The sequence below is a fragment of the Lathamus discolor genome, chromosome 5 (genome assembly GCF_037157495.1).
Source record: "Lathamus discolor isolate bLatDis1 chromosome 5, bLatDis1.hap1, whole genome shotgun sequence".
Lineage (NCBI taxonomy): Eukaryota > Metazoa > Chordata > Aves > Psittaciformes > Psittacidae > Lathamus > Lathamus discolor.
Window position 1 is genome coordinate 49,743,303 of NC_088888.1, and position 15,845 is coordinate 49,759,147.

General features: G+C 42.5%; 1 protein-coding gene across 1 annotated transcript; it reads left to right on the top strand.

Moving 5' to 3' along the window:
• Positions 1-6,127: 6,127 nt before the first annotated feature.
• Positions 6,128-11,385, top strand: IL22RA2 (interleukin 22 receptor subunit alpha 2). Its single transcript, XM_065680759.1, has 6 exons — positions 6,128-6,267; positions 7,160-7,310; positions 8,158-8,336; positions 9,288-9,457; positions 9,872-10,050; positions 11,137-11,385. Exons 1-5 carry the CDS (start codon positions 6,156-6,158, stop codon positions 10,025-10,027), a joined length of 768 nt encoding a protein of 255 aa, XP_065536831.1. The 5' UTR covers positions 6,128-6,155; the 3' UTR covers positions 10,028-10,050; positions 11,137-11,385.
• Positions 11,386-15,845: the final 4,460 nt, after the last annotated feature.

The following is a 15,845-nucleotide window of genomic DNA, read 5'->3' on the forward strand; positions in this document are numbered from 1 at the left end:
CTCCATCCCTGGTGGTGTTCAAGGCCAGGTTGGATGAAGCCTTGTGTGGGATGGTTTAGTGTGAGGTGTCCCTGTCCATGGCAGGGGGGTTGGAACTAGACGATCTTGAGGTCCTTTCCAACTCTAACTATTCTATGATTCTATCCTTATGCGTATCTTGGAAATCAACTATTTGTCTTGAAGTGTCATGCTGGTTTAGTGTTGTGGGTTAACCCCAGCTGGCCACGTAGCCACTTGCTCACTTTCCACTGTGGGATGGGGGAGGAAATTGGAAAAGTAAGAACTTGTGGGTTGATTTAAAGACAGTTTCATAAATAAAGCAAAACCTGCACACGCAAGCAAAGCAGAACAAGGAATTAATTCCACACTTCCCATGGACAGGCATATGTTCAACCATCCCCAGGACAGCAGGGCTTCATCATGCATGATGGTTGCTTAGGAAGACAGGGGTAGCTGATTATGCTGGAAATTAATTTTGCATTTATTTCAGGGCAAAGCAGTTTTGTTTTCTGCTGTACAACCACAGCTTAAAAGAGGATATGCATTACACGCAGAGCAAGTGATGAGCAAGCAAACTAGGTTCTTCTGCCAGGCAGCTCGCAATGTCTCCTGCAAAATTAATCCTGCAGTTGTCAAAATACTTGCAGCATGCATGCAGTAGAGCAGTAAGCAATGTCAACTCTGATCTGGTTCTTTCCTGTGCCAACATCTCTTGAATAGTGCAGACTCTGAAGGGTTGCTTAAATGACAAAAAATACAAAGGAAAAGAATAAAAGTCTAATATGTTGTATTTTCTTTGGGGTATGATGGTTTTGTGTTATGTTTTCAGTGTTTTGGTGGGTTGGGGTCTTTTTGTGAGTTAACAGCAGCTGAGTTAATTATAAGAAGGGTGGATGGCATGGGCCACCCATTCCCAGAAGATGGGAACTGTATGTAGGGGTGTGTGCTTTCTGCTGTGAGATTTGGAAGACTTGAGGCCTGGGACAACAGCCACGATTGCAGCCTGCTACAGATGTGATTAAACATGGGATTCTAACAGGTAAAGAGGGGTTGCAGAAGCTTGCTTGAATGGCTAGAGGGTACCTTTGTCATACCTTAGTTCCTTCTTCCATGTCTGTTCCTCCGAGGAATCACTCTGGCTTTGTATCAGGTGTGAGTATAGTTTCTGTTGCCCCCTGCCCAAGTCTGAATAGAAATTGGAATGAAACACTGTGAATTTGGGTGATTAATTACTAAAAATTACTTGACCTGCTGGTTCCAGGGTGTGCAGCAAAACCATCAATTTTACTTGAGATGCACCAAATTTCATCTCCTGTAAGAAAAAGAACATGGAACAAAGCTTTTTATCAAGTAAGTGTCACAAGGTGATCTAAATTTTTCTGGTAAAATTGTCACATTGGAGTAAACTTGAAACTAACACTTGGGAAGTATGAAACCCAGTCACACTGAGCACAGAGAAATGTGCCCTAAAATACTCAGCATGGTGATTACCTAAGCAAAACCAACAAACTATGGATTATTCATAGAACGGTTTGGGTTGTAAGAGACCTTGAATATCTAATTCCAACCACTGCTGCCACAGGCAGGACACCTTCCACGAGACCAGGTTGCTCAAAGCCCTATCCAACCAGGCCTTGAACACTGCCAGGGATGGGGCAGCCACAGCTTCTCTGGGCAACCTGTGCCAGCGCCTCACCACTCTCAGAGTGAAGAACTTCTTCCTAATGTCTGATCTAAGTCTTCTTCTCCAGATTTCTTGTAGGCCCCTTTCGGTACTGGAAGGCTGCTCTAAGGTCTCCCTGGAGCCTTCTCTTCTCCAGGCTAAACAACCACAGCTCTCTCAGCCTGTCTTCATAGCAGAGGTGCTCCAGCGCTCTGATCATCTTTGTGGTCTCTGGATTCACACCAACAGGAGTCCATGTACCCTGTATTGGGGGCCCTCGAGCTGGCTGCAGCACTGCAGGTGGGATCTCATGAGGACAGAGGGGGAGAATCACCTTCCTCATCCTGCTGGCCACATTCACTTTGATGCAGCCCAGGATACTAATCCCATATTAATTCCAGCATATTAATTCTATGTGTCTCTGAACTGGTAGGATTTTTATCATCAAATCATCTGCATATTATTTGGTGAGGGACCCAAAAGCTAAGGAAAAGTGGCTCTTTTCTCAATGGGCTTAAACAAATTACAGCACTCCTTAGTGGTAGGGAAAAAAATAAAATCACAGGGCTTTGCAAACGAGAAAACCTGGCGATTTTTAGGAAACTTGCCATTTAGATAACAGGCTTTGAGCTGTTTTGGGGGTTGGTATTATCTATAGTTCCTAATGAATGCTAGCTTGGGTACTAACTTCCTGGTACAATTCAGCATCTTCTACATCATTAAATAAATATTGTATGTGCAAATAAAGACTTGCTACACAGCAAGCCTTCAGCAGATCTTCATCTTTAATATGTTCCAATGCCTCGCTATCAAGGTGCAGCACAGCATTGGGAGTTTCTAACCGCAATCTTTAAAATGTTGACCCAACTTTAACAGCGAGAGTCAAAACGGTTTGTACCTGTGGGCAGGAAGCAGTGCAGGCACGTACTGTGCAGTGAAAGTTAGGCTTGCTTCCCCAGAAACTTCTCTGAAAGAACCGATGTGATGCAATGCCTCTTCCCTGAAGGGCAGGGAAAAGAATCCAGAAAGTCCCTCCTGCCTGGCTGAGGGGGTTTTCTGTGGTTTTATTTCTTTTTTTTCCCCTGTGTTGTAGTTTTTTCCCTGTGTGAAGTCATTTTGCCAGTTGCCACTGAGCTGGCAAAGGGCTGTCCTGCCATACACAACACACCAGGAGCTGGGTCCCTTCAGCTGGGAGAGGAAATGACTGGGGAGGGGATCTAATTGCGGTTGCCAGTGATACAAACATTGGCAGAAAAGAGACTTTTCTTCGAGTCCCCAAATCAAAGCACAAAGAGCAGCTGTCAGAAGTTACTACAGTGGGGTGATCCCACTTGGACATGTGGGGGAACCTGGTCTCATGGAAGGTGTCCTGCCTGTGGCAGCGGTGGTTGGAATTAGATATTCAAGGTCTCTTACAACCCAACTGTCAGGTTTTACTGTGAGTCCATGCTGGCTGCTTAGAAGAGACTGGAAACTACATCTCCAACTGAGAATAGTCTTTCAGTCCGGAATTATATGAACCACCTGGTTTTTATTGTCAGTTTCTGTGAAGTGACACACATGAGAGAGACTTGGCTGGCCTCTGCCAGTTACTAGAAGTAATTTCTATGTGCTTTGGGAGTTTCTCCCCTTCCTTCATCTTCCCACACCCTTGTTCAGGTGTGTAAGCGAAACCCACTCTCACATCCATTGCAAGTATCAGAGACTGACACCTGAAAAGCCAAAGGTGGTGCTGCAGAAACAGACCCAGGGTCAAATTTTCTCCTCCGGTGGATGGGGAACAGCTTGTTCAAGGGAAAAAGAAAAAACACAAACCAACAAAAGCAATGAGGTGGTGCTATCAGATTGGATGAGTCAGGCAGCTTCCAGCAAGAATGTACTTGACTTTCACCTCTGTGTAGCAATATCCAATCCTCAGGAGAAAGATATCTGCTTGCCCAACATTCAGATGGGTTTTTATTCCGGGAACAGAGAATTCGCATGCCCACAGTTCTATGTCAGTTCGCTGAAATATCAGTACTGCTGTTTCACAAAGGTTTGGATCAAAAAGATGCTTCAGTGTATGCTACCTACATGGACTCTGCTGAGGAAAGTAATACATTTTAATTTTCCACCTTTTCATTAAGTACTTTTCAGAGTATTCTTAAAAAATTTCGGTTTGCAATACACATCATCTATAGTGTTCCTCTATTGTTTTCATTTTTAAATGTACAATACATAGATTCTGCGAAACTCAGGACGTATGAACACGTTTGTATATGTGTGTGTGTAGCTGGTACTTGTTTGACTGCAGCTATCTTTGCTGAACAAAGCACTGAAAAAGCGTGATTGAAGCTGATGAGCGGGACAATGTTGTGATGCTAGTAACCTGGGGATTACCGGTGGCTGTTTCAATAATCACAAGAACTATGTGAAGAGTTACCAATTACCTCAGAGTGCCAAACCCAACTGCAGATAAAGAGCTATCAGAGTGAGGCATGCAGGAAACCCTGAGTTTTTCCATGCAGTAGGTGTTTCTTTCCCCGTTTCACAACATGGCCAAGATGCCTTTTCCAAGTGAAACCCATCAGTGCTGGGCAGGCTGGCCTTCAGCTCTGCATTTGTAGGAGGAACCACCATCAACAGCAATTCTGGCAGAGCTCCACACTTCAGCTCCTTACAATGGGCTGCTATGTGGAGTACGGGAAGGTGTGTTGGTACAATTCAAGTAAGCAAATACACAACCTATGACTAAACTTTGATGACCTTTTAGTCTGGTAATCGGTTTATAAAAGTTCCCTATTCCCGCACTTGAGCTCATATAATGTGATGAAATTCTAATTGCATTTGGTGTGGGGAACTACTTAAAGGTCACTGAATTTTGAAAATGTGTTGGGAAATGGATAGATGAAGAATTCCCAGTTGGTGATGGTAGGGTGGCCTTTCTGCCTTCTACCTCCATTGTGGGGTTTTCATGGTTTTAATTTTCATTTCTTTAATTCCCTTAATGGGGTTAAGTAGTTAATTCAAAGCTACACAGCTAGTGTCTGAATATATCTGCTGCAGGTTTGGTGCTTGGATACTGAGATATAGCGGGCCAGCCAAACTGAGAGTCCATGCCTGCGTATCTGACCAAGGACAGCTTCTTGATTAGACGATGTCCAATTCACTGAGTATAACCAGATGCCTTTAAATAAAAAACAACTTTATTTGAACCAGAACTTGCACTTTTTTTGACCTGACAGGTGTTTTGTCTGCAGCTTTTCCCAAAATAAAGATGATAAACAAATTTCTGTTTCCGCAGACAGGTAGTCTTCATGTCCATTATTTCTTTGCTGTGTGTTGTTACGTAGTGCTGCGCTATGTCATGCAAAATTGGGAGGTTCTCTTCTTACTTGTCAACACAAGCTTGCAGAAGGAGAACGCATCCTGACTTTTGCCCAGCTGCAGTGGTGCGTGAGTGGCAAAGTACATGTGGATGTCAAGAGTGGGAATCTTCTGGGGAGGGAAGACTGAGGGGCAAGGCTAGGCAGGACTGCCAGCAGCCTCTCAGCTGCCACCAGAGGCACCGTGTTCTCCACCAGCAACCGACTTGGCTGAGCTTTCCATGCATTCCAAGAGCACAAAACCTGGAGCCCACCAGGCAGGTGCACCTGTGGCATTAAAGCATTTACAAACACAAAGCAATATTGCTTTCATCAGGGAGCATGTATTTGAATGGCAGGATTTGGAGGACAGCTGTGCTGAACATCAGTATCTGTGCAGGCAGTGTTGTTGCACACTTGCACTAGTCAGGCATATGACTCCTGGCAGTCTGACAATCCAGCAGAGTGGCACTTGGAACTGATGGGCTGGGCTTGCCTCCCTGTTCTGTGCCACCCTCCCAGCACCTCTCCAGCAGCTGGCATGATGTGAACATGCTGTCCAGCAGTACAGCTGGCAGCAAATTCATGGCCCTTCATTCCTCCAGTGATGCATTCCTAGACAACATCCTTCTGTAAATGCACCTGCAAACTCTGTCCGTCTGCATATCCCCCTGCGACACGCCAACAAATCAGATGACATCCCACTGGTAGGTCTTTCACATGGTTACCACAAAATTTCCTGTCCTCTTCAGCTCAGAGTGACCAGTGAGCTGAAACATAAATTTGATAGATAGATAGATAGATAGATAGATATATTAAAAAAAACCTCATAAATAAACGAATAAATATCTTAGCATGGCAAGCAAGCAATCTTGTGCGACAAATTTACAGGATAAAGCAATATTGTCAAACATCGTTTGGGAACTAGTGTCTAAAAATAAAAAAAAAGGACTTTTTCCATGCTGGTTTTCTTCATAATTAGTTCCAGACTTCAGAATGACCACAGCTGCCAAGCAAGAACAATTGCAGGTGCTTAATTTAGAGTAACTCATATGTTTCTCAGCTAAATTAAAAGAAAGCAAACCAGGCATTTTTGGGAACTGCTGAAAGGGGAACTGGAATGTTTAACAATTACTTCCTCTTAAGACATGCCCACAAGAGAGATGCTCTTTAGTCATGGAGCTGCTCTTCTAAGGATGAGAGGGATCGTGCTTTCCTCCCTCTGCTTACTGATGCACCTGCTTCAGGAGAACATAGCTAGTAAGTAAAGGCTTTCTGCTCTTTTCCAATGTAGGGTGGGGGACTATGGGTCTGTCACTGAATCTATCGATGAGTCAAGAAATCTCTGTTTTTTTCAGTGGTTTCAAAATTCCAGTAATCTCCAAATCAGTCTGTTATTTTGTCTTTCAAGGCTCTGAAATGCAGATAAAACAAGCATGTTGAGAATTAAAATGATTCATATCTCTATTACCAGTTTCAGTTCAACTACTACAAGTCATACCTGATTCTTTTATATGCCAGGTATAAAGACGCAGTCATATGGGTCATGAAACAAAGAAAAAACATTAGGATTTGGGTACTTCAAAGAGGTTGTTAACTGATTTTGCCATTAGTAACCATCAGTTTGAAAACAGATTATCTTTGAAATTGTCAGACAGCTTTTTCTTGTAGTGCAGACTGGAAAAGCAGTGAATCTCAGGTTATTTTTTACTAGGCAAGAACTGACAAACACAGCTGTGGCAACACAGCTATAATCCCTGCAGGTTAATGCTGGCATGTGGAGGAAAGAGCACTTAACTTTAACTACTGATGGGGCTGCTTACTGCAGGCTTTGTGAACTGATCCAAAAGGCTTGTTTCCTGGGATGTCCATCAGGCTTCTTTCACAGTAGTAAAATCACTGTGAAAAATAAGGAAACATTAAAAAGCAAAAACTCAAAAACCTCCACAAAACCAAACCAGATAAAATTGCTCTTTTCATATTACTAAATATGTTTGTTCTGTAACAGTTAGATCTGGTCATTGTGATTTTGACAGTTTTGAACATGCCACAAAGCCAGATAAGCTGTAGTAATATACCTGCTGCTTTAGGTACAATGGCTCATGACTGTGACAACTGTGATACATTATCATTCCTTATTTTTTATTTGCAGCAATTTTAGTTCTGGAAAACCAAGACCTGCAAGATTCAATTAAGCCGCAGAAAGTAGAGTTTCATTCTTTAAACTTCAACAACACTTTGCATTGGCAGCCTGGGAAGGCCAGAGATGCAAGAGATACAGTCTACTTTGTGCAGTATAAAGTGTAAGTACAGGGGGAACTCCAGCCTCCTGCTGGGCTGGGGCACATCCATGTTTGACACATCAGAGGGATTTCCCAGGTGTCACAGGATATTCTCCTCGTACTGGAGAGAATGTCCCATGACCTGGGGAATGTCCACATCCTGCTTGGCTGCCAGCTCTCGGTTGTTGCTGCTCTTATCGACAGCCCATAAGGTGCAGATGAACGGACCAAGGAAGGCAGGGAACCTCCAGCAATATGCTCTGCATCCTCATTGCAGAATAGAGTTGCAGAAAAATGTAGTTTGCAGAGGACTTCTGGAAGTCACTGGGTCCAACTGCCTTCCTGAAGCAGGTCTAGCTAGGTCAGGTACTTCTGCAATAGGGCACTTAAGGTATTCTGGTGGCCCACCTTACCCACAACAGTGCCGCAGGGTCCCTCACACGGCAAACTTGAGGCAGTGCTAGAGGCTTGTCCCCATAAGAGGTGCATTCCTGTCCCTGGCACTCGTGGTGAGCACCCAAAATCACTATTGCCTTTGAGAAGCTAGCTGGTGGAACCTGGGATTCTGCCTATCACTGAACACACTGGTTAAGCCAAAGCAGTCCCCTCTCCAGAGGGGCAAGTGTGCAGTGTCTTCCTGTAGGGCTGGTGACCCATTTCTCTGATTTAGGTTTCCTTTAGAAAAGACAGACACCAATAGCTCTCAAACACCCTTGAAATCAGTCTTCCCTGTCATCAAATTGAAGGGAGTTAATTTCCACAGGAGAAGGCTTGTCAGTACCGCCAAGTTAAAACAGATGGTTAAAAATCTGTGTGGACCCAGTCAGCGACAGCTATAGCTTACATCCTTCCTCTTCTTTCTCCATAGGTATGGGCAGAGCACATGGCAAAACAAAGCTGACTGCTGGGGGATTCAAAACCATGTCTGTGACCTAACAAATGAGACCTCTGACATCCAAGAACCTTACTATGGCAGAGTGAAAGCTGCATTGGCTGGCGTCTATTCCAACTGGAGCCTCAGCTGCAGATTCACTCCCTGGAGAGAAAGTGAGTGCAATCATATGGGTCTCTGAGAAAGTAACTGGATTTTCTGTGGCATGGAATAGATAACTTCTGCTCACAGTTTGCAAACATGAGTAATGCTTTTCTAGCCACAAAGCAGTAACCAAAGAAGTTGCGAGTCAGTAGCTCTTCAGTGAAGTGTTGTGATAAACACTTGAAAGCCAACAAATTATGGATAAGTAGCCACTTATGAATAATTCGGGAATCAGCAGTGCTTGGCTCCCTTTAACCTACCCTCTTTCTCATGGAACTACACAAATTCTCTTCAGCCATTTCTGAGCTGCTAGAAGAACTGGACACAAAACAGAAAAGCAGGAAATGCTCTCTGCTTTGGGGGAAAACAAAGAAGAGAAATGAAAGCTGTATGGCCACCATTCTCACATTTATGTGTTTCCTCACTGCTGTGTATTTAGAAAGCACATGCACAAAATTTTTCATTAGTACAGTCATAGTATGCCATAGTATGTTAGAAATTTGAGGACTGTTAAAATACTGAATAGTATCAGCATACCTACCTGTAAGTTCCCCATGAGTTAACCAGTTTTCCCTCACTGGTCAGTGCAAAATTGAATTGTGAATGTCAATGCACTTCACAGCCCTGAAGTGCAAACTACCTTGAGCCTGCTATACAGATGGCTCAAGGGGTAGGGGAGGAAATCAGGGCAAAGAATTTTCCTTGACCAGCCTGCAGTCAGCAACATGCAGCATTAAGAGATTTCAACAAGTTTGTCTCAAAGAGAGATTTAAAACACAGGAAAGTTCATCCCCAAAATAGCCCAAGCAACAACCACCAAGAAGTAAGGACTTTGACAATAAATACAGCATAATATATTGCTGATAAACAAAAGCAATAAATTGTTGAATGGATTCAAATTGTGTTCTGTGAAACATTATTAATAAAATAACCGTGTTCATAGCTTTGGGTTTTCATCTTAGCTGTGATAGGACCTCCGACGGTAGCTGTGGTTCATAGCAGCAAATACATAATACTAAAGCTCCAGGCTCCACGTTCTCCTTATAAAGGGAAGAGAGGCAGCAAGATACCGATGACAAATTATTATAATCTGTTGTATCAAGTCTTCATAATTAACAACTTGCTAGAAAAGGTAAGTGCATATTCAAATATGAACCCTTTACCATTAAAAAGCCAGGAAAGTATGGGCACACTATTTTGTTTTACAGCTGAAATAGTCTTCTGAGATAGTGAGAACATTGATGACTGTGCAAACATTTAAAATCAAAGGGGATTATTTTTCAGGAACTGAATTAGATTGATTTGAGTTGTAATTCCTCCCTTTATTTTTTCCTTCAACTTAGTGTTTCATACTCTAAGATATAGATTAAAAAACTGGGACAGGAGGGGAATTTTCTTTAAAAATATTAAAAAAATTGCTAAAGCTATTGACATTGTGCAAGTCCGTGTGCTGCTCCGCATCCTCTATTCTCATCAAACTTTACTCACAACACACTTGCTAGGGAAATGTGCTTGACTGGCTGTTTTTACTCTGCTCTGTCTGAAGCAACACAAGGTCCTGGTGTATGAAGGAAAACACAAGATTATTAAGGTAGAAGATTTGAGGCCTGGAGTCAGCTACTGCATCATGGCTAGAACGTACGTGCCAATGCTGGACCGCAGCAGTGCCTACAGCAGCAGGCAGTGTACCATGCTGAAGTGACAAGACTACCACCTCTGTGACAGGTAAGAGGTTCATCACCAGCTGAAACTGGAGATGACTCTGGGAGTAGCTTAAGTAAACTGCCTCACCAAAGGCAGTTACCCTCAAAAATGAGAAAGAAAGGTGTAGCATAAAAATTGCCATCTAGTATGACAATATTAGCCAGAGTTCTTACATCATCTCAGCTAGTTTCACACCAGGTAAGAATGATATGGCCAAGGAGATTAGAGGAATGGTGTGGATAATTATTTGTGTGCTGGCATGGTCCTCAGAAATGCCTCCTGCTTCCCTTTCTTTAAAAAAGTTATACGTAGTATTGCCTTCATGGGTTTCTATTGCTGTCGAGTAATAATTAACTAGGAAAATGAGTGCCTTCATGCCTTATTAAAGTGCAATTCTCATGCAAGCTCTGCAATCCTGTTCAGGAATTGCTCTGACGTATTTAATTTGGATGAGGCTATCCTCTCTTTTCATGGCCATTCTTGCAGTGTGATGTGTTTAAAAATAAATCAGTTATCAAATTTCATGAGTTTCCATGGGCCAAATGCAAGAGCTAGCTCAACTGGCTGGTCTGAAAAATCTGTTTCTTTACTTACCTGTATCACTAGACTGTCTTCATGTATCATATGCCCAGCAGAGAGATTTACTATCAATTCTGCCTTGCAGATGCTAAGGTGCAGAGTGTATAAAGACCTAAGTCAAAGCTGACTTCAGTGTCATTTGCCTTAGCAAGCTGAGATTTGGGTCCTTCCTAGGGGTGATGGAGAAAAACTGGAGCAGCATCAAAGTCTGAACCTGTATTTCTATTCTCAATTCAGTATTCTAATTATCATAGATTTTCTTCCTTCTGCTTCATAATATGATGCGCAATGTTGGTCTCTCTCGATACTTGTTCAGTGGGTTTAGGCTAAGGAGAGAGTCAGTTTCTAGGTGACACTTCTGCATTTTCTTGCTTTCCTAGTTCTGTAAAAAGCTGAAAGCTCAGGTTAGAGCCAGTACCGGAGGTACACGAGAGATGCAGGCAAATGGCATGTGTTGCATTTTTGGTTAAATTAAATGTTGTCCAGTTTAAATGTGCACTCCAGCAGCAATTCTCTTCCTCTTCCCAGATACAAGGGTAACAGCAGAAGATGCCTCCCATCACAGATCCAGCTGTAAATCAACATCTGTAGTCCATGCCTGGAATACATACTTGGCTCCTTTTTAAATTAACCTTTGCTGCATTAAAGGATTTGATTCATCACAATCATTTCATGCTACAAAAAGGCAAGGTTTTTTGTATGCCCTATATTACAACTTACATACATTTGCATTTACAAAGGAAACAGTCTTACGATATTAAAAAAAAAATGCAAAAAGCAGTTGTGAAAGTATTCTGAAGATTGTTCCTAGGGATTTTCTGTTCTAAGCCTTGGAATCAAAATACAATTTATAAAATAGAAGTTTCAGATATTTTATTTCTTCTAGAACAAAGGTGGCAACAAAAGATGAAAAAAGTGTCTTTTCTTTAAAATAAGAACTGTACAGTACAGGAGTATACCCCATGCTCACAGTGTCTTCATAGTGCCGTCAACATAACTGGTAGTGAAACCAGTATGTGATTAGGCAGGAGCTCATTTAAACTGAAACAGGAAAGATCAACGCTTTTAGTTAGTGACAGGCAGTTAAAGGGAAGAGACCTATTTCCCAGTAAATGATGAACAAATGCTGACCACCATTTGTGATTTCTAGTAGTCTTCATCTCAGAAGGGAAAAGAATTCTTGGGCAAGGTCTAGGTAGATACACACTAAGCCACACCGGGATGGAGAAGTGAAGTGGTTTTTCCAGATTTGCAAGGTCTATAAGGAATGAGAATCTTAATACTTGACTGCATTCTTTTATTGCAAATTAAATGAGGGGAAGTGAGAGTGGGCAAAGAGGGCAAAGCAAGCCCTGGGAAAACAGGGAGCCCCTTGCTACATAATCCACATTTCCCTTAATTAACATGCACAAAGGTGGATCAGTTCAGCTTAAATAACAAACCTGGAGTTCACTTAAGCTACATCCAAAGCATTTTCCATGGTCGGTCACGAACACCTCACTTGGAGGCAGCGCTGCTGAGAGCTGCATCAGGATGCTGACAGTAGGCATTTGGGAGGAGGTTCTGCTTCAATAAGTGAATGCTGGTCAGCCTTTATCAAAACAAAAGAGGGCTTTACATATTAAATATTTCCACCATCTGATCGTAACACATGACAAGTTCGAATGACTAAGTTTGCAGGTGTCTCGATGTGTGCGCATACCTAGTCCTTAAACCCAGGTTGCTTTCACCACGCTTCACTTTTTTGTTTCTTTCCCATTTTTTCCAATAGTTTTACCCATCCCGTATCCCACAGTTTCTTAATTTAATCAGTGTTTTGGGGGAAGCAGGGCTTATTTAATCTCTGTATAATACCTAGTGCTATAACAAGTCTTAGCTCCAGCACTGCTCTGCCGCTCCTCTTGCACTGAGCAGAACCACAATAAAATAATCCAGGCAAAATATTAAGAAATACCCTGTCTTATATTTCAGCAGTGATGACTTCAGGCACTTGTGGGTTATCACAGCCTGAAAACATTATCTGTAGTAATTTGAGTTCTTTCTCAAATTCACTTCTTTCCTAAAGGGCAGCTCATGTTGCTGTTGTTACACAATGATAAAGGTTGAAGTAACATCTACTCACCCCAGTCAGAGAACAGACTCTGACAATGCCGGGTACTGTACCTATGTCAGATGCAAAGGGTGAGACTGGATAGGGTTCTCAGATCTTGTAGAAGACATGAAAGAAAAAGAAAAAAAAAGAGAAAGAGAAAAAGAAACAGAAAAAGAAAAAAAGAAAAAGAGAAAGAGAAAAAGAAAAAGAAAAAGAAAGAGAAAAAGAAAGAGAAAAAGAAAAAGAAAGAGAAAAAGAAAGAGAAAGAGAAAAAGAAAGAGAAAGAGAAAAAGAAAAAGAAAAATTGAAAAGAAGCAGCAGAGTCATAGGAGTACCTGAAGTGTTCAGACCTGGCTAGAAGGACAGCAGCTGCCATGCGATGGATCTAGGGAGAAGCTGGAAACCTGAAAGTTTTTCAATTTGATAAAATTATAAAAAATGTGTAGTATGTATACAAGGAAAAACAACAGAAGGTCTGAAGAAGTCTCACACTGTTATATTTTCTAACCAGATTTCACTTCTTCAGCAACAACGCAGGCTTACAGAAAGCAGCACAAAACTCACAGGAACACTGTACTTCTATTCTGATGGTACCAGGATTCATCATTACCAGTCCATCATGTTCTCCAAAAGCTAATTTTCTCTTCCTATTTGAAATGTGTATTTCCTTTCAGCTCTGCTCTGACATGTCTTTTTACTGGGGAAGGGTTTGGTAAAATGGCTGGTGCTGTATTTTTTCTCTGCATCAGCAGTAGTGGCATGCTCCACTGGGCTTGCAAGATGGGGTTCCTGAAGGGAGAGGTACTTTGTTGTAGCATATACTGGCTGGGTGGTCTGCACCCACAGCTTCTAGATAGCCCTAGTAATGCTGTAGCTTTTAAAACTAGCTTCGCTGTGCCTTAGCCTGTATGCTGCACAGCTGCTTAAGTGTCCATGAGGGTGGAATGGAGGAAGAGCTCTAAACTACAGCTAGGGCTTTTCTGCAAGCAAGTTATTTTGGAAATACCTGGAAAAGTGAGCTTCAGCCATCCTTACCCTTCCTCCTGTGGACACAAGGAGACCATCTGCTGTGGGTCCACCCCTCCAGAGCTGCTTCAGCTAGCACAGGGCTCCTCAGTAGCTGGTGCACGTGCACACTACTCAGCGCATGACGCCTTTACAGTGTTGGCTTGACTCCTGGCCGTAAGTTTGCAAGACCCAGCTGAAAACACCCTTTTCTTGTTTTCTCAGTCAGTTACAGAGAAGGCATTTTCTAACAAAATGCCAAATGCCAGTTTTTTGGTTTGATTCAGGAAAGAGAGAAACAAATGCTGGCCTCTAGGGCTATTGCATAGAGTGGGGAAGACCAAGAAGTGTAACAAAAGCGGGACTTGTGCAACCTATTTGATAAGCCCTCTCCTGCCACGTCACTGGGGGACATCTGCAGTCATAGGCAGGGCCTGTTGCAATTGCCTCATCTGGCCAGACTGGGTCCCATTTGGCCAGCTGAGGGTCCCGCCAATGAGAAATAGGTATTATATCTTCCAGAGTTTGCAGTTTCTGACCTTTGCTTGAAGTGGAGCCCATCCCACAAGGGCCTACCCTTCTTTCTTTCATGACAGTGGCTGAGCATTTTCTTATCTGTTGGATGGCAAAAGAGCTTATCTCCCACTGTAGATGGTTTTAACTTCCCATTCCACTGGCACTCAGAAGAGCAGTATTCAGCTACCAGAAATTTAAGAACAAGGCTCTGGTAAAGCTGATAGAACAACAGCAATGGACCAGATGCTCCAGCCTTATAAATTAGGAGAAGATTATGCATAGCCAGCTGTACCATATAAATGCCCAGTTTTATATGATGCCATGATCCTCAGTGTTTATCATATGGTCTAGCATCTGGCCAGTCCCGTTCATATCTCCTATATATCTGCTCTAATCAGATGTGGACTTGAGGTTTATTTACTTGATCTCAGCTAAGAACTGCTCTTCTGGCCGAGGGATCGGGTGCTGTTGTGAATTGACATTAGCTTCTGTCACAGATCTATGAGACACTATAAAATATTCCAAACTGCAGAGAATTAATTGTAAATAGGTGGGAGTATCTGTGGATTTTCTAAGGATTTCAATTTTTGCTATAAAAATCAAAGATACTAATGTGTAAAATCTGTCTGGTAAAACAGAAGGAAGACTAAAATAAAATCCAAAGTCCTGGGAGCTACTTTGCAACAAAGGATGCAAAACAAAGGTACTTCTGCAGAGAAGTGGAGGGAAAGTAATGACACCGGTGTTCATCATCACAAAAGTTACAGTCTGCTTTGCAACTTCCGTTCAGAATCTTTCTTAAAATGCTTCCAAGGGAGAAAAATAAATAATTAAATACACACACACACATATATATATATAATTCAATTCCCCAAATGATTAAATCAAGAGAATGTGAAGAGACTGCAGAAACTGAAAGCGATCTCAGTTTGGTACTGCTTGGTAGCACACTTATTCTGAATATCTTCTTGAAGCTGATTCTCTCACCTGCTGAAATAATGCTCCATTCTGATAAATATCGCAAAAAATCATGCCAAAACTACAGAAGACTAAATAAGTTGAATTCTTTCAGCTGCACAACAAGATATATCATAATCATAGAATCATAGAATAGTCAGGGCTGCAAAGGACCTTAAGATCATCCAGTTCCAACCCCCTTGCCATGGGCAGGGACACCTCACACTAAACCATGTCACTCAAGGCTCTGTCCAACCTGGCCTTGAACACCGCCAGGGGTGGAGCATTCACAGCTTCCCTGGGCAACCGATTCCAGTGCCTCACCACCCTCACAGTAAAGAACTTGCTCCTTATATCCAATCTAAACTTCCCCTGTTTAAGTTTTAACCCGTTACCCCTTGTCCTATCACTACAGTCCCTAATAAAGAGTCCCTCCCCAGCATCCTTATAGCCCCCTTTTCAGATACTGGAAAGCTACTGAGGTCTCCACGCAGCCTTCTCTTCTCCAGGCTGAACGGCCCCAACTTCCTCAGCCTATCTTCATACGGGAGGTGCTCCAGTCCCCTGATCGTCCTCGTGGCCCTTCTCTGGACTTGTTCCAGCAGTTCCATGTCCTTTTTATGTTGAGGACACCAGAACTGCACACAATACTCCAGGTGAGGTCTCA

Bases quoted from the DNA above. Each gene is read 5' to 3' on its own strand.
- IL22RA2 (XM_065680759.1), top strand. From the start codon at position 6,156: ATGCCCACAAGAGAGATGCTCTTTAGTCATGGAGCTGCTCTTCTAAGG. The intron at 7,311-8,157 runs GTAAGTACAGGG...CTTTCTCCATAG, and splicing joins TACTTTGTGCAGTATAAAGT to GTATGGGCAGAGCACATGGC. The intron at 8,337-9,287 runs GTGAGTGCAATC...TTTTCATCTTAG, and splicing joins ATTCACTCCCTGGAGAGAAA to CTGTGATAGGACCTCCGACG.